The 18,845-nt window shown below is 41.1% G+C and overlaps 1 protein-coding gene across 11 annotated transcripts in view; it reads left to right on the plus strand.

Moving 5' to 3' along the window:
- nbeaa (neurobeachin a) overlaps window positions 1-18,845 on the plus strand; it is a 147,097-nt gene that overhangs the window by 68,462 nt on the left and 59,790 nt on the right. For all 11 annotated transcript variants that reach the window (XM_059539867.1, XM_059539861.1, XM_059539865.1 and 8 more), the window contains exons 7-10: window positions 2,966-3,085; window positions 3,515-3,661; window positions 17,508-17,705; window positions 18,032-18,165. In XM_059539867.1, coding sequence (XP_059395850.1) covers window positions 2,966-3,085; window positions 3,515-3,661; window positions 17,508-17,705; window positions 18,032-18,165 — 599 coding nt within the window. The remainder of the gene's footprint in view (window positions 1-2,965; window positions 3,086-3,514; window positions 3,662-17,507; window positions 17,706-18,031; window positions 18,166-18,845) is intronic.

Consider the following 18,845-nt stretch of genomic DNA (forward strand, 5'->3'; position numbering starts at 1 on the left):
GCTAAAAAGAATATTATTTTGTGTAATGCGGTTTAAGATTCATTTTATTGAACCTTAAGCGGTTTTAGGTGGTTTATTCCTTTTAAGTACTCAAGGCTCTGACCAGGATAGTGCACTTTCTTTTTTTATTTTCTCACTCAGAGTGGGCTGATACGGCAACATCTGGTTTTTGATAATTCGGCTCCTCTTATTGTCTCAGTGGGACGGATTCGGCTCAGTCGCTTGCGTTGTTCAACTACAAATGAAAATAAGTTTGGCAAGGGATGTTTGAATATGATACCTCATCCTGTCTGCTCAAAGAAGAGGATGACAAGGGAGGGTTGTGCACCAAATAGAATGCAAGCTATACCCCTTCGCCCAGACACACACACGCTAGAGTGAGAAAATGTGTACTCGGCCTAACAATGAACTTCACAACTCACCTAATTAGTCTGCTGACCTAATTGTTCGGCTATTGAAACTGTGTGTGGTGGGACAAAAGGGCTGGGTTTTAATCAACCACTTTGTTTGTGACTCATTGATTTATATTAAACTTCCCTAGATATTAAAGAGGGAAAGAATAGAGCAAAACAGGGGATCAGGGAGGATTGGGGATGTGAACAAAAAGAAAAGTAATTGAATTGAACTGAGCTAAAAGATCTATCCAGAACTCAAATGGTGTAAATGTTATTGATCAATGGAGACCAGCAGCTTAGAAAAGAAAGTTAGAAATGTTAGACTACTCTAGGGCTGTGTTTTGGGGAATTCCAAAGCCCCGTCTAGACGAAGATGACCCTTTTTTGAATTTATGTAAAATCTTAACTGGCATTAAAAGCTGTGAAATCTCAGTTATGGGATGGATTTTTGGTCGAGCAGATTTTGGCTTATCCTATTCCCCCCGCTGTCACCCCAGCTAATATCGCCTTACGTTTTCATAAGATGCTAGGAAGGTGTAGAGGATAATCGGGAAATTAGGTCTTTTGAGGAAGTTTGCACTAAATCTCCCCATTTCTAATGGGCCACACTAATTTCCAGAGCTCTTCCATATAGACTCCACCCTACAAGAGCTCGGCTTTTTGTTTAAATTACGGATACATGGTTGACACTTCTGCATGATCCATGTTGACGTGTTCCTCACTGGAGTGCTTTCAAACGTCAGGGCTCTGATCTTTAATTCATATGCCAAAACAGCTTTTAGCATTGCTGCCATCAAACAGAATGAGTCTATTTCAGTAAATTTAGCTCTCGGTTTAGAAGCATGTAATGAGATGATGTTTTATGTGCTTGATCTAAAAATTTAACCATTTTAATTTTGGGGCCAGGTCATTTCCGAAGAATTTTCTTGGTCCAAAGCTTGAAAGATTGGTTCGGTATAAATTAAGCTCTTATGTGAAGCATGCCATCAGTTACCACAGAAAATAAATTCCCTCATCCCAATGCGGCAACCTCCCACTCTCTCAAGTGAAGCCAATAAGGAAGTGACTTAAACTGCAATTCATCGACTGGCCGCTTGAGGCTGCAAAAGAGAGTCAATCCCATAGACTCCCCATGTTAAAATGCCCAACTTTACAGCAGAAAAAAACATGTTTTCAGCCTGGTGCAAAAAATAATTTTGGACTATATAGCTAATTTTGCCCTTCATGACAACTGTGAGGGGGGTGAATTTTTTTATAAGTCATCCGTTTAAATTATATTAAGCCTTAAAGTTATGCATAATTAAGGGCGTGGCCACTTGAGTGACAGGTGAATTGCCACTGCTGTCACAGCCATCGCGCTAGGTGGGCGTGGCTTCAGCAACCAGCTCCCGCCCTTTTGCCCATTTTCGATTGTCCGGGAGAGTCGCGCGGTGACGCGCTGCCAAGATGGCGACGGCTCGCTCTACACACTTTAGGCTTCAAAAACTCTCTTCAGGAGTCTACCGGTGACGTCACGGACACTACGTCCATGTTTTTATACAGTCTATGGTTAAAAGTAATGTAGTGTACGCCAATGGAACAAGGCATTACTGAGGATTTTTCTTTTGTTAAAGTGCTTTGTGTTTAATTTGCATGTTTTTGCAAATAATTTCATTTTGCGTTAATTTATGCTGTCTCCCTGTGCTCCTGATAACCAATCCAAACCTAGTGGCCTGCATAATTTTGTGGATCAGTAACATTTCATGATATAGATCGATCCTATCATCCATGAAATTTGGAGGAAGAAATGTCTAAATAACGAGATGTTTATTCAAAAACTTGTAATTATGAGAAACAACATGAGTATTGTGTGCTATAATTTTGCAGTTCTGAGAAAAAGATATTAACTTGCAATTCTGAGGAAAAACATATGAGATGATAATTCTATCCTAGTGATAGTGTTCCTGTAGCTCAATTGGTAGAGCACTGGGGGTTTGATTCCCCGGGAACAAGGTTGGGGGTTTGATTCCCCGGGAACACATGATAGGTAAAAATTGATAGCCTGAATGCACTGTAAATCGCTTTGGATTAAAGCGTCTGCTAAATGCATAAATTTAAATTTAATTTAAATTTAATTCAAAACTGTGAGCTATTGAATCATAATTGTGAGAAATAAAGTCAGAAATCTGGGCTGTAAATTTGCAATTCTGAGAAAAATCTGAATTGCGAGATGTTAACTCCAATTTCCAAGATATAAACTTGTAACTATGAGGAATAAAGTCAGAATTGTGTGCTATTAATTTGCAGTGTTGAGGAAAATGTTTGAGATGGTGAGATAGAGACTTATAATTACAAGAAATAGTCAGATCTGCGAGATAAATTCAGAATCATAAGAAATAAAGTAAGAATTCTGAAATAAATGTTTTTTTTTATTATTATTATTTTTATTCTGTGGTGGAAACTGGGTTTCCATAAAGAACACTGTGTTTAATACTCTACCTTTTGCATATGCTTGGCTGAGTGAGCTGTGTGAATATTGAATACTTCTACTTCTACTATTGAATATTTCTACTTCCTGTCCTCTTCTGCAGTGGTACATGATCAGCATTGTCCACATCTACAACCGTTGGAGGAATAGTGAGATCCGTTGCTATGTCAATGGCCAGCTAGTTTCCTACGGCGACATGGCATGGCACGTCAACACCAATGATGTAAGTGTTTGTGCTGCTAGCAGCTTTCCCACATTTCCAGTGCTCTTAACATTCTCATTGTTTTTCATACACAGCCTCAAGAAGCACATAAACGTCTAAGTGTTGCCAAAATAAACTTCTTTTTCTACAGCATTGGAAAATATTGCACCTGTAGGGTCCAAATGACATGTGATTAGATAAGTGCTTGTCTCTGTGGATCAAAGGGATATAGATTAGCCATACACCTTTCTCCCTAAGGGAAATCTTTATAGTATATTGTGTATAGACTAGCTGAAGTAATTCAGAACAAGATGATCAGAAGATAGCAAGTAAACAGCTCCATGGGGACTTTTCTGAAAACGCTCAATCTGTTGAGCTGATAAAACGCTCCTCTTTTTTTTTTTATTCGTTTATCTTGATTATCTCCTCTTCCTCTCTCCCTTCCTACAGAGTTATGATAAATGTTTCCTGGGCTCTTCAGAGACTGCGGATGCTAACCGGGTGTTCTGTGGGCAGCTAGGAGCCATTTACGTTTTCAGTGAGGCGCTGAACCCTGCACAGATCTTTGCCATTCATCAACTTGGACCCGGGTATAAGGTATAAACCCTGAGATCACTTTTGAGAGAGCAGGGTGCTGTGCAGCTGTGGGATACTCCTTCACCTTTGCTGCTTGATTGTTGCAGTATAAAGTGGGCGTACTGTGTTTGACTGAATACTTATTGCCGTAATTAAAATCTGTGCTGAGAACATTCAGATGGATTAGTTCTGAAACTGGCAGGCGGTGTAACATAAAAGCTCAATTCCTAAACTCAACCTCACTGTCTGCCATCTACACAGACACTTATTCTCTGCAGTAGTGCATGTAATGAAATTAAACCTCTCAAGTAATTTGAAGTGATCTACAACCCGAATTCCGGAAAAGTTGGGACGTTTTTTAAATTTTAATAAAATGAAAACTAAAGGAATTTCAAATCACATGAGCCAATATTTTATTCACAATAGAACATAGATAACGTAGCAAATGTTTAAACTGAGAAATTTTACACTTTTATCCACTTAATTAGCTCATTTAAAATTTAATGCCTGCTACAGGTCTCAAAAAAGTTGGCACGGGGGCAACAAATGGCTAAAAAAGCAAGCAGTTTTGAAAAGATTCAGCTGGGAGAACATCTAGTGATTAATTAAGTTAATTGATATCAGGTCTGTAACATGATTAGCTATAAAAGCTTTGTCTTAGAGAAGCAGAGTCTCTCAGAAGTAAAGATGGGCAGAGGCTCTCCAATCTGTGAAAGACTGCGTAAAAAAATTGTGGAAAACTTTAAAAACAATGTTCCTCAACGTCAAATTGCAAAGGCTTTGCAAATCTCATCATCTACAGTGCATAACATCATCAAAAGATTCAGAGTAACTGGAGAAATCTCTGTGCGTAAGGGACAAGGCCGGAGACCTTTATTGGATGCCCGTGGTCTTCGGGCTCTCAGACGACACTGCATCACTCATCGGCATGATTGTGTCAATGACATTACTAAATGGGCCCAGGAATACTTTCAGAAACCACTGTCGGTAAACACAATCCGCCGTGCCATCAGCAGATGCCAACTAAAGCTCTATCATGCAAAAAGGAAGCCATATGTGAACATGGTCCAGAAGCGCCGTCGTGTCCTGTGGGCCAATGCTCATTTAAAATGGACTATTTCAAAGTGGAATAGTGTTTTATGGTCAGACGAGTCCAAATTTGACATTCTTGTTGGAAATCACGGACGCCGTGTCCTCCGGGCTAAAGAGGAGGGAGACCTTCCAGCATGTTATCAGCGTTCAGTTCAAAAGCCAGCATCTCTGATGGTACGGGGGTGCATAAGTGCATACGGTATGGGCAGCTTGCATGTTTTGGAAGGCTCTGTGAATGCTGAAAGGTATATAAAGGTTTTAGAGCAACATATGCTTCCCTCCAAACGTCTATTTCAGGGAAGGCCTTGTTTATTTCAGCAGGACAATGCAAAACCACATACTGCAGCTATAACAACAGCATGGCTTCGTCGTAGAAGAGTCCGGGTGCTAACCTGGCCTGCCTGCAGTCCAGATCTTTCACCTATAGAAAACATTTGGCGCATCATTAAACGAAAAATACGTCAAAGACGACCACGAACTCTTCAGCAGCTGGAAATCTATATAAGGCAAGAATGGGACCAAATTCCAACAGCAAAACTCCAGCAACTCATAGCCTCAATGCCCAGACGTCTTCAAACTGTTTTGAAAAGAAAAGGAGATGCTACACCATGGTAAACATGCCCCGTCCCAACTATTTTGAGACCTGTAGCAGAAATCAAAATTGAAATGAGCTCGTTTTGTGCATAAAATTTAATTTAAGAAAAAATAAAACTTTCTCAGTTTAAACATTTTCTATGTTATCTATGTTCTATTGTGAATAAAATACTGGCTCATGTGATTTGAAAGTCTTTTAGTTTTCATTTTATTCAAATTTAAAAAACGTCCCAACTTTTCCGGAATTCGGGTTGTACATGGGCAGCAACAGTCACTCACATGCCACTTGTATGTGGCATCTCAAATGAGTCTGATTTAGGGTTGTTTTTGTTAAAAGTACAGTATTAAAATCGGTTCCCTTTCATAGGTCACTTCGATGCTGCGGTGACGTCACCACGTATGGGAACACCTTCGGTGTGACGAATGTCTGAAGCCCTATACCATCCCGCCAATCCTATTGGCCAAATAGCGCGTGGCACCGCCCCGCATGCGTAAGCATATATATACCTGGTGCCGCGCGCCATTTACCTCAGATTTCATTCCTTCAGTACGAAGCGAATCTTCTGTGCCCTATTGTCTCGCGTTCTCAGCGATCGTCTACGAGCAGTATACTCCTCTCCGCGGACGCGATGAGTTTCAAGAAGTGCAAGGACCCGTGTACCAGGTACATCGTTCAGGGGGACACTCATGACAGGTGCGTAGTTTGCCTAGGCTTACACCACGCACAGGAGGCGCTTAGCGGCCTTTCTTCATGCCCCCATTGCGATGGCCTGCGACTCAGGGTGCTTCGCTCTAGGGTAGATGTGTTCTCCGATGTTGCCGTGTCTAACCCCCGCCACACCACTTCTGCGACTGCCGAGGCACCGCACGAGGTGATAGCTTGGGGTGACACGTGTGACATGGAGTTCGAGGACAGTTCAGCGATGGAAAATTACTCTTCACATCGCTCGCTCTCCCCTACCCTAATACACAGGAAAACGTTTGAACCTGTCGTCTTTTCCTGTGAGGATTTACGGCCCACACCGGGGGCATGTAGTGCCATCTCCTTCGGTTGTGACCGCCGTGATGACGACGTTCTTTCCACTGCGGCCTCAGGGTCCGAGGACTTCGCGGCCGACACGAGCCCTCTCCCTCCTAGTGGACAGGAGAGGCGTGTTTCCCCCTCCGACAGTGAGCTGTTGGATGTGGTTTCCCGTGCAGTGGGTACATTGGGGCTGGAATGGGAGGTTGAGAAGGCCGAGGCCCAACCTTCTTCGAAGCTGGACGACCGTTTCTTAACTAGTCGGACACCTGTGCAGCCCCGGAGGCCTTTACCCTTTTTCCCGGACCTCCACCAGGAGGTTTCGAGGTCCTGGAAACAGCCGTTCGCGGCGCGCATCACGAACGCTGCGGCAGCAGATTTCGCCACCATTTCGGGCATGGCGAGTCATGGCTATACAGCGATACCGCCGGTGGAAGAGACTCTCGCCGAACATCTTGCGCCTAATTCGGCCGCGGCGTGGAAGTCCCGCCCCCTCCTCCCCTCGAAGGCGTGTCGAGTCACGTCTAGTTTAGTGGGAAAATCCTATATGTTCGCTGGCCAAGCGGCTGCTTCACTTCATTCTATGGCGGTCCTTCAGGCCTACCAAGCGGAGCTGTTAAAAGGATTGGACGAGGGGGACGGCATTACACCTGAGTTGGTCAAGGAACTACGGCGAGCAACTGATTTGGCGCTTCGTGCTACCAAACATACTGCTCGAGCAGTGGGCCGTTCCATGGCTGGATTAATTACGGTTGAGCGCCACCTCTGGCTTAATCTCACCGACATAAAGGAAAAGGATAAATCTTTCCTCATGGATGCCCCTGTGTCTAAGGACGGTTTATTTGGAGAGGCTGTCACTTCAGTGGTGGAGAAGTTCAGAGCAGCGAAACAGCAATCAGCCGCTTTCCGCCAGCTGATTCCCCGCAGACCCAGAGAGGTTGAACGCCGTCAGGCGCCCGCGCGTTCTCGCTCAACCTCCTCTCACCGCCAGCGAGTGCCCTCTCGAGAAGAGCCTTCACCTATGGCGCCCCCTCGCAAGGACTGGGGCCCTAGGGTTGCTCCACCGGCTCAACAACGCCAGCGAAAAAGGTTGAACCTGAGTTCGATGGCCAATGCCTCTCGTTCTCGGGCACCTAACAGCAGCTACTGATTTTTTTGCTGCCTGCCAGGGACTGTGCCCTCCGCTAGAGAGCGCTGTTGGACCGCTTTCGCGCATCCAACACTCTCATTGCAGTCCCCACGCTCAAACCCTGACTGTTTCGCTACAAACAGCACCTCGAACAGCATCGGAGCGAACTGTAACCAGTTTTCAGAGCTCGAGGAACGCTTCAAGGGGTCGTCATCGAACGGCCCGTCATGACGGCTCGCACAGCTGCCGCTGTTTCGCTAGCGGCAGAGCCCGATGCTCAATCTGTTGGCCTAATCCCTGCCGTGGACACGTTTCAGGATTACGTACAACGAGTTACAACGCCTGCTATGCATATACTTCCCCTGTGCACGAACACCGTGAGTCTTTCGTGCCCGGACATTTCTATGTGTGCAACAGCGTTGCAGGAAACTAACATGTTGAAACCGCTAATATTGTTTCGGGCCGCGTGGGAACGCTTGCCCGGCATTTCTCAATGGGTGTTACGCACAATTTGTCACGGATACACCATTCAGTTTCGGAAAGGCCCGCCCCCTTTCCGCGGAATTCTCTCCACGGTGATGAAACCGATGGACATGGCGGTGCTGAGACAGGAAATGTTAGCTCTACTGAGCAAAGGGGCTATAGAAGAAGTACACCCCTCTCAGATGGAGTCAGGGTTTTACAGCCGTTATTTTGTGGTACCAAAAAAGGACGGCGGATTACGACCCATTCTGGATTTACGCCGTCTAAATCTTGCACTCAGGTCGAGCAAATTCAAGATGTTGATGGTAAAATCTATTTTGTCTCAGATTCAACCAAACGACTGGTTTGTCACGATCGATCTGAAGGATGCTTATTTTCATATTCAGATCATCAAGAGACACCGGAAGTTCCTCAGATTCGCTTTGGAGGGCAAAGCATATCAGTACCGCGTTCTTCCCTTTGGCTTAGCGCTAGCTCCCCGTACATTCTCAAAATGCATGGATGCAGCTCTGGCCCCGTTGCGGCTCCGGGGCGTCCGTGTGTTAAACTATCTGGACGACTGGCTGGTGTTAGCGCAATCTCAGACTCAAGCGCACTCTCATCGAGATATTGTGCTGAATCATTTACACAGCCTGGGTTTACGCACAAACTTCCAGAAAAGTGTATTAATCCCCTCTCAACGGATTACCTTTCTGGGAATAGAATTGGACTCTCGCGCGATGACAGCAAAGCTTTCTGTCCCGCGCGCCCAGTCGATTACGTCATGCGTTCAGCACTTCAGGGCGGGTCACACAGTGACAGTGAGACTGTGCCTCAGACTACTAGGTCTAATGGCGGCGGCGCTTCCCGTGATTCATCTGGGTTTGCTTTACATGCGCCCGTTTCAGTGGTGGACGAAACGACAGAATATTTCACCCCGTTGTTCTCCGCATCGAACGATCTCGGTGACGCGGAGGTGTGTGATGTCGTTAAAACAATGGACATCAGCCGAATTTCTCCTCACCGGGGTTCGGCTGGGAATTTGTGCTTCCCGAGAGACTGTCACGACAGATGCGTCTTTGACCGGGTGGGGAGCTGTTTGTCAGGGGCGCCCAGCCCACGGAGTGTGGACAGCGGCACAACGCAGCTGGCACATAAACAAATTGGAATTACTGGCGGTGTTTCTGGCTCTCCAGTATTTTTCGAGTCTACTGACCGGCCGTCATGTGCTTCTCAGAACGGACAACACTGCGGTCGTGGCTTATCTGAACCATCAGGGAGGATTACGTTCTCGCCCTCTGTGCAGACTGGCGAGGCGAATTCTTCTTTGGTCTCACGACAGATTTCTGTCGATCCGGGCTGTTCACATCCCCGGACGACTGAACTTCGGAGCGGATTTATTATCCAGGCAGGCTCTGGAACAAGGGGAATGGAGATTACACCCCTAAAAGGGTGAATCACCTATGGCATATTTTCGGGGAAGCGAAAGTGGATTTATTCGCGTCGAGCACGACTACGCATTGCCCGCTATGGTTCTCCCTATGCCCTCCATCACCCATGGGTCTGGATGCGCTAGCTCACAGCTGGCCCAGGACCAGTTTGTATGCGTTTCCTCCGATTCGGCTGGTCCCAGCGGTATTATGCAGAATACGGCGGGACAGAGTGGGACAGCTGTTGCTGGTGGCTCCGCGATGGCACACACAGCCGTGGTTTGCGGATTTCATCAATCTGTTAGCGGGCTCTCCGGTGGAGATTCCCCTCAGACGGGATTTATTATCGCAAGCACAGGGACGGATCTGGCATCCGAGGCCAGATCTGTGGAACCTGTGGGCGTGGCCTCTGAGCGGAGTGAGTTGATATGTCCCGGTCTTTCTGCTGAAACTACCGAGACTATACTGAACTCTAGAGCAGTTTCTACGAGACGCTTATATGCTTTCAAGTGGAAACTGTTTATGACATGGTGTGAAACTCATGATGTGGATCCAGTTTACTGCCCTGTGGCTTCAGTACTGGAGTTTCTTCAAGACTGTTTTTCGGAGGGATTGACACCAGCCACCCTGAAGGTTTATGTGGCAGCTATCTCAGCTCACCATGAGCATATAGGTCGTGTTTCAGTGGGTCGTCATCCACTGGTTTCTCGCTTTATACAGGGTGCGCGACGGTTGAGACCTTTCCGCCCTGTGCGAGTTCCTTCATGGGATTTATCCATTGTGTTACTGGGTGTATCAGGGCATCCGTTTGAGCCCCTGGAAACTGTATCGGATAAGCTCCTGACTCTGAAGACACTTCTTCTCATGGCTTTATCCTCCCTCAAGAGAGTTGGGGATTTACAGGCTCTCTCTGTCTCACCATCGTGCATGGAGTTTGCACCAGGCTCTGTGAAAGTGTTGTTGCGACCTAGGCCTAATTATGTTCCTAAGGTCGCGTCTAATCCTTTTCATTTTCAGCAGGTGGTCCTGGAGGCTTTTTCTCCTGCTGCGACAGAGTCTGGAGATCTAAGTCTTTGCCCTGTGAGGGCGTTGAAGTCTTATGTGGATCGCACTGCCCCATGGCGTGAGTCTGACCAGCTGTTTGTCTGTTTTGGACATAAGAATAAGGGCCATGCAGTTACGAAACAGCGCATGTCCCATTGGCTGGTGGAGGCTATTTCCTTGGCCTATGAGGCGCGCGGGCTCGCTTCGTCCTTAGGAGTAAAAGGTCATTCTACAAGAGCAGTGGCTTCTTCTCAAGCCTTTCTCAGTGGATCTTCTTTGAATGATATCTGTGCTGCGGCAGGCTGGTCCTCACCGAGCACTTTTATCAGGTCCTACAGTCTGGATGTGAGGATGGCTCCTGGCTCCCGGGTTCTCTCCGCTTGAGCAGATGCTTCCTTGGATCCAAGCTATCAGGTACGTCAGGCGGGATGGTATAGCGTTCCCATATGTGGTGACGTCACCGCAGCATCGAAGTGACCTATGAAAGGGAACATCTCGGTTACGTATGTAACCTTGGTTCCCTGTATAGAGAACGAGATGCTGCGGTTCTGGCCGTGCCATACCTTGATAGCTTTCTTCTCTTCTTCGTCATGAAATCTGAGGTAAATGGCGCGCGGCACCAGGTATATATATGCTTATGCATGCGGGGCGGTGCCACGCGCTATTTGGCCAATAGGATTGGCGGGATGGTATAGGGCTTCAGACATTCGTCACACCGAAGGTGTTCCCATACGTGGTGACGTCACCGCAGCATCTCGTTCCCTATTCAGGGAACCAAGGTTACATACGTAACCGAGATGTTTTGTTAACTGAAGCAAAAAAACGGAAATCAAATAAAACATAAATACTTGTTGAATAATTTTGCCATGGCAATTAACTGAAACAAAATAAGGTGAAGTACCAAAATGACTAAAACTTAAAAATAATTTTAAGCTAAATAGAAAAACTGACAAAAGCATATAACAAAATTACTTGAAAAAAAAAAAAAGCTAATTGAAAATATTAATAAATACTATTATAGTATTTAAAAAATGCTAAAATAATACAGGGGTGATTCAGTAGAGTTTGCCATTTGTCCATATTGCTAAACTAATGATGCAAAATGCTGCAAATTTTTTTTAATTTTTTTAATTTTAATTTAATTAATTTTTTATTTACATTTTAATTAATATTTTTTCACTGATATCAAATTATAATTAAACTTTATTGTAAGTATTTCTTTATTGCGCATTTCTTAATATTATGCCTAAAACATGTTTTAATATCACTAAAACTATAAGGGTATATTAATTAAGCTCATAAATATGTAAATGTATTTGTAGTATACTTATCACAAAATACATTTATTACAATGCGTTGTAAAATGTTGATGTTTTTTCCACAAGGAGAAACTGATAGAATATCTGGGAATTTCAAAAGTGTGAGGTCATTTCTAGTTATACTCATGTTTTTATTTCTTTGAAAAGCTGTCATGATGAGTATGAACTAGAGCTTTCAGGTTGATTGAAAAAAAGCTGTACTTTTCTGTGCACTTTTTGTAGTTTTCTGTGAATAGTTCAGTGAACGGTCACGGAGCGTGTAGGGCTGAGAGAACCCTTCCTGAAACATGGGCTGTGCTTAAGTACTTTCTCATTACACCTACATTTCCCTGGCAGGTCTGTTAATAACACCTGATGTTCTCTCTTCTCTGTTTCTCGTTCATTAAGCAGACTCTCACCTCTCAGACAGGCTTGTCTCTTGGGTCTATACGCATGTGGGAGCTGATAGCTGCTTCTGCTTCATGGGCTGAAGTGTTTATGCCAAAGCAGCACTTGACATAGATGAACCCTTAAAAAAATCCCTTCGCAGTACAGAAACGAAGAGGAGAGGATAGATGAGTGATGTTAATTGCCTGTCTTTCTAGTTGACCAATTAATAGCTGTTTAAGAGAAGAGCGTTGAGGGGAAATCCAGGCTGTCAAGTTAGATTTTTCTCACTGAATTTTTTTCTCCAGCCAAGCACAAGACTCCCTAATTTCAGCCAAATCTCTCAGGAAGCATGCGGACAGGGCTTGTTTACCCGGGTCATGATCTGACGATTATAAGCAGCTCTTGTTCACTTGAGTCAGATGATGTTGCCGTACATTACTGCTAAATGGACAGATGATTAACCACATCTTTCAGTGCCGATCTCGTCATCGTTTTTTGCATCAGGCAAGCACAGCTTATTTAGGCTGTTGCTTTATAAGACTGAGTGATATATCTAATATTCACAATGGATTTAAAATAGTATAATAGCTTTTATCAAAGAGCAGTAGCTTCTCTTAATGCGGTCCATGGATACTGTGATTAGACTTTATTTCTTTATTTTATATTTATACATTTGTTATTTTATTGCATTTCATTATTGATTTTAATGATATGCTGCAGACTGGATTGTGCCACTGAGAATTTCATTGGATCTCTATTACAATGGCAGTAAAGTAAAGTATTTACCATGATTATAAAATTGAGCAACATGATATATATTGGCTTGTGCTTTTATTTGGTAAAGTTGATTAATTTTATTAAATGTACGTTTTCTGAGGGCTTGTCATTAGACTTATTTCACAATATTTGATGGAGATAATTTAAACTTGTATACTTGTAAATGTACACTTAAGTCTCCTTTTAATTTATCTAAATATTTTAGTAAAAAAAATCATATTTGCATAGTAATCTTTATTTGATTTAATTTTCTTTTTTAAATTAATGAAAAATATTAGGTAAATTTGTACCTGTTTATTGTTATATTAGTTCATATAAATGAAAGTAGAAGATTGATTCATTTCCATGAATCAATTTAAACAGTCAGTGAATTAATTCAAAACTTAATTTAAGCACACAAAAGTCCCTGTGTAACATATTTAATATATTGAAATCTTTAAATAGAAATATTTTGTTAATTAATGTTTTGGTTAATTAATCTTATTAAAGCGTTAGTTCACCAAAAAATGAAAATTATGTCATTAATAACTCACTCATTTTTGGGTGAACCAACCCTTTAAGGTAAATAATAATAATACATTTGTTATTTAAGTGAATATAAATAAAAGTGACCAAATATTATTCTTCCCTGTGCTGGTTTACTGGAAAATGTGCCTTAATTAATAATAATAATAATAATAATAATAATAATAAAGATTTAACTGTTTTTACTTCTTGCATTAAAATATGAATTTGATTTTAATTTAATTTAAAATTAATTTAATAATGGATGTTTAAAATACATCTCAATTTATTGAATAAAAGCATAAAATAAAACAGCAAAATATTTAGATGCTTTTTAAATATTTATCGTCCAGTCATTCAGCCTTTTATGATAGTCAAGGTGTTAACCAGATTGTGATTATTAGCCCCCAACCAGCAGTTTGTGTTAAAGAGAGATTATGAACCTGTTACATGTAACCAGACTGAGTTCATTAAGCAGTGTTTAGTGTAAAGTTAAAATGGGATAACAGAGACAGAAAGTCTCTTCAATAAATCTGAGAATTAAAAATGAAAGCATGTCATATTCTCCCTTTCTGTCTCTCTCTCTTGGCACAGAGAGTTAACTGCATCTGGATTATTGAGGGATTTTTAATTATTAATCCTTGTACCCATGCAGCTGAAAGTTCCTGGGCGCCTGATTGCTGCTCACTCCAACTATAGAAGAAAAATCAGAAGAGCAGAGAGTGTGGATTATTCATGGGCTGTGTGTGTTGTCTGTATGTGTGTGTGTGTGTGTGTGTGTGTGTGATGCTCTGTCATGAAGATGCTTTAAGAGACCTCAGACCTGATGTATGCAATGAATGTTTTTACATTATTGATAGAAAACTTAATGTGGATTTTTAATGCTAGCATCGCTTTTTATTTATTTATTTAATTTTTTTTACAGGTCACTGCTTTATTTTAGTAGTTACCTTATGTCTGTGCAGCATCAGTCATTCTTCCTGCTGTCACCATATTGAAAACATGCAAATGAAGTCATGTGATTCACAATTAGCTCACACAGGACCAGATCATCTACAAGGGGTACAAAAAAGTTACAAAAATAAATAAATAACATATATAACATATATATATATTACGCTTTCCAAGGCTGCATTTATTTATATTTTGCATTTACTAAAACATTATTATTATAAAATATTATTAGAATTTAAAATATTTGCTGTTTACTTTTTTTTATATATTTTAAAATGTAATTTAATCCTGTAATGGCAAAACATCATTACACCAGTTTTCAGTTTCAAATGATCCTTCATAAATCCTTTTAATATGCTTATTTGGAGATTATAAATGTCTTTACTGTCACTTTAGAGCAATTTAATGCATCCTTGCTGAATAAAAGTATTAACTTCTTGGTGGGTAAAGAAAGTATATTTAACATGTAGCAATAAAGTTTATAGATACTGGAAGTACCATGCAATATTACTGTCACGTGACCTCATTGCACGTTCAGTCAAACCTCTTGTATATGAAACAGTATGCATTATGCAAAGATGAAATTTCTTTGAAATTGCATTGCATTCTGGGTTTTAGAGTATGCTCTGTTTACTGCATATATATTCTAAATTTTTGCAAACGTACTGTAGCATGCATTCATGCATACATAAAATGCACAGGTTCTGCATAGTACACATACTGCATAATACAAAACTAGTGTAAAAAGAATGATAGCATGCCATGCCGAGTCACATGATTATTACGTGCATGTAACATATCTGGAATATATCTGGAAATTTGAGGCCAGGGTGTGTATATGCTCATTTAGCTGTTGCTTATTTCTGTTGCTTATGTCCTTATCTGTCAGTTTGTCTGTGAAAGTCTGGATGTGAATGTGTGTTGCTGCTGTGGTCCCTATACCAGAGGAAGTCCAGATGTCTGGACAGCATGTGACAGCCAACAAGCTGCTCTCTGGCTGTGCATTGCCTTGGTAATTAGCATGTGAGGTATGGGCACTTGGCATTGTCGCAAAGAGAGCCGTCTGGACCGGCGACTTGGTTTGTATTTGTGTTTGTAAGTTATATAGATCATCAGAGTGTATGAAGGCTCTGCTTAATTCCAGTGCTGTTAGTCTCTGTCTCTGTTGCTGCCGCTGGTGCAGCTGTCCTCTCATGGGATTGCGAGGAGCAAAAGAGAGAGAGACAGCAAGGAAAAAGTGTGCTAGCTTTGCAGCATGAGCTGTCAGCCATAGGGTGTGTCGAAGCAGTGACCCGAGTCCCAGACAGCTGCTTGAGTTTGCCGGTGTTCCTGTGTCCTGCGTGATGGAGAAGATGAATGCCGTGTGAATCTGCCGGAACAATGGGCCAGATTACATATTGTGCTCATGCCGACTGACTGCGTGATCATATTAATGGTCTCTTTGTCTTTATGAACTACACTTTTCATACAAATTTGATGCAATATGTCTGCAGAAGCTAGACGATACCTTTTTGGTATGTTCTCAGGGAAAAGTGGTTAAAAAGAGATGAGTCATGTTGGTGGATTTGATGGTCATAAAACAGCTGGCTAGTGCCATAGGAAATTTTTGTTTGTTTGTTAAACTGTTTGTTTATTTATTGTGTACTTAGTTTTTGTACTTCATATTATATATTATATATAGAGATATATTGGTAGCACTTTATTTTACAGTCCTTTTCCCCATGTACATACTATGTACTTATCATAGTAATTACAATAACTATGTAATAACTAGGTACTAACCCTGAACCTACCCCTAAACCTAACCCTACCCATGTAGTTACCTTGTATTACCAGAACTTTCTTAGATAAATACACTGTAAGTAGACTATAAGTACATGTAAGTACACGGACTGTTAAATAAAGTGCAACCGATATATTTATTCATTAAATCTGAATTAAAAGCTTTTTTTATGCTTAAATTAGTATGCTAACAACATACTTGGTAATTATTTTATATTAATATTAATTATTGGTGTCGGTGCTGATAGCCTAGTGCTTAGTGGTCCCTTGCCAATCTACGGTAATTCCCAAATCTCCAACCCACAATTTTTTGTAATTCTCTGCTGTCCTATCCATGAAAAAGCATGAAAAAGCCCAAAACAATGATGGTTTCGTCATCAGCAAAGAAAGTTGTATTTGAGAAAAACCTCATGAAAATATTTATTTCTTGAGTTTTATCAATATTTAATATGTTTCTTATAGTTTTATTATTAGTTTATATAGTTGTTGTTGTTATTTATTTATTAATAATCTTGTTGTACTTATCTATTGTCCTAATCTAGTTGTCTAATAAACCTGGCATTTTATATTATGAATATTGTTGACTCTTTAACTTGTATAGTATAGGTATTATTGTAATTGTTGTGTATTTTATTATTAATTTAAATTATTTATATTATTTATTTTAGGTTTCAGAATTGTTGTTTTCATTTTGTGTATATTTTAAGTTTTGATGCTTTTATTATTGTGCTCATAGCATGCTGTGCTTTAGCTTTTAGACTCTGCATGATAAAACGTTGTATGCTGTTCTTAATAGAAGGCTGTATGTTTCTATTTAGTGAGCTAGTTATGTTAGTTGTGTGTGTATTTGCTCTGGTGTGCGGGTGTGAGGCAGGGTGTGTGAACAGAGTCTGGTAGAGAAGTTTTGATGCTGCGCTCAGTGCCAGTCAGTGTGTTGCTAAGTGGACACATTGACAGCAGGCCTGAGGAAACTGCAGTGAATCACAGTGCCAGTGCAAGAGCTTATTTGCATCATACTGTTTTTTTGAAGAATTGCTCAGTGAGTGTGACTGTGTTTATGCTTCTCTCATTACTAATGCATCTCTCCTTTCTGTTCAGAAGAGCTGCTGTAGACTCATGAGGCATGTAGATGTTAAAGATTTTAACATTGCATTATGTGCATACCAATATATTTAGCATACTATTCAGTCCTGTATACTTTTATACTGTGATTTCCAATGTAATTTCAACACAATATTGAATATTCCGATATTATCAGATATGAAAGTTTTTTATTATTATTACCATTATCAGTCCTCTGGGATGCCAAGAGAGACTGAAAGCGAAGCAAAAAGTGAGAGAACTTCATTTGAAGGATGTTACTCATTTATGTGTTTCTCTGTCTTTACAGAGCACGTTTAAGTTCAAGTCGGAAAGCGACATCCACCTGGCGGAGCACCATAAGCAGGTTCTGTATGATGGGAAGTTGGCCAGCAGCATAGCCTTCACCTACAACGCTAAAGCCACCGACGCACAGCTGTGCCTGGAGTCCTCGCCCAGGGAAAACCCCTCCATATTTGTGCACTCGCCACATGCCCTGATGCTGCAGGTCGCTTTTTACTCTCACACACATATAAACACACTCTATTTAATCATACATGTATTAAATTAATTTTGCCCTTTTTTCATTACCTAGTTAAAATGAGGCAACTTAACTAAAAATCACAACTAATATCTTCATGATGATGTTTACATATCATGGATGTAACAGAAAATATAAGCACATATGTGGCTGAAGGCTGAAGCCACAACATGTAGCTTATCATCATCAAACAACTGATCGTATACTGTATATATAATTCATTATAACCTTCTATGAAACTTTCCTACCCAGTTTTCTAATAAGCAAGTGAGGATTTTTGCTTGTGTATGCAGGATGTGAAGGCCATCGTCACTCACTCCATCCACAGCGCCATCCACTCTATTGGAGGAATCCAAGTTCTCTTCCCACTCTTCTCACAGCTGGACTACAGGCAACCCAACGACAGCCCTGTGGAGACGACCGTCTGGTGAGTATTGACCACACAGACCGCAGATCCACAGAGCTAAATATACAATTGCAACTCTCAGAGTTCATTAAATCTTCCATTTTAACTTAGCGTATGCCATTTATATTTATAAGAGAATATTCTACCTTTTTTCTACAGTGCTCTTTTCTATCCTAGGTTTGCATTCAGAGACTACTACCGTTCAAAAGTTAGGGTTATTTTTTTTATTTTTTTTTAAGCAATCATAGCTTTTATTCAGTAACAGTAAAGCTATTTATAATGTTACAAAAAGTTTCAATTTGAATGCTGTTCTTTCTGTTCATCAAAGAATCCTGAAAAACAAATACATTACAGTTTCCAAAAAAGCAGCACAACTGTTTTTAACATTGACAATAGTAAGAAATGTTTTTTTTAAGCACCAAATCAGCATTTTCTAATGATTTCTGAAGGATCATGTGACACTGAAGACTGGAGTAATGATTCTGGAAATTCAGCTTTACCATCACAGGACTTTTACAAATATATTAAAATAGGTAATGGTTATTTTAAATTGAAATAATATCTCACAATATTACTGAATACTGTATTTTTAATCAAATAAATGCAACCTTGATGACCAAAAGAGAAGTAGTGCTATATTTTTTATCCACTCACCTAAAAGATTATTAGGAACACTTGTTCAATTTCTCATTAATGCACTT

This window comes from Carassius carassius, chromosome 45, assembly GCF_963082965.1.
Source record: "Carassius carassius chromosome 45, fCarCar2.1, whole genome shotgun sequence".
In the NCBI taxonomy this organism is placed as follows: Eukaryota; Metazoa; Chordata; class Actinopteri; order Cypriniformes; family Cyprinidae; genus Carassius; species Carassius carassius.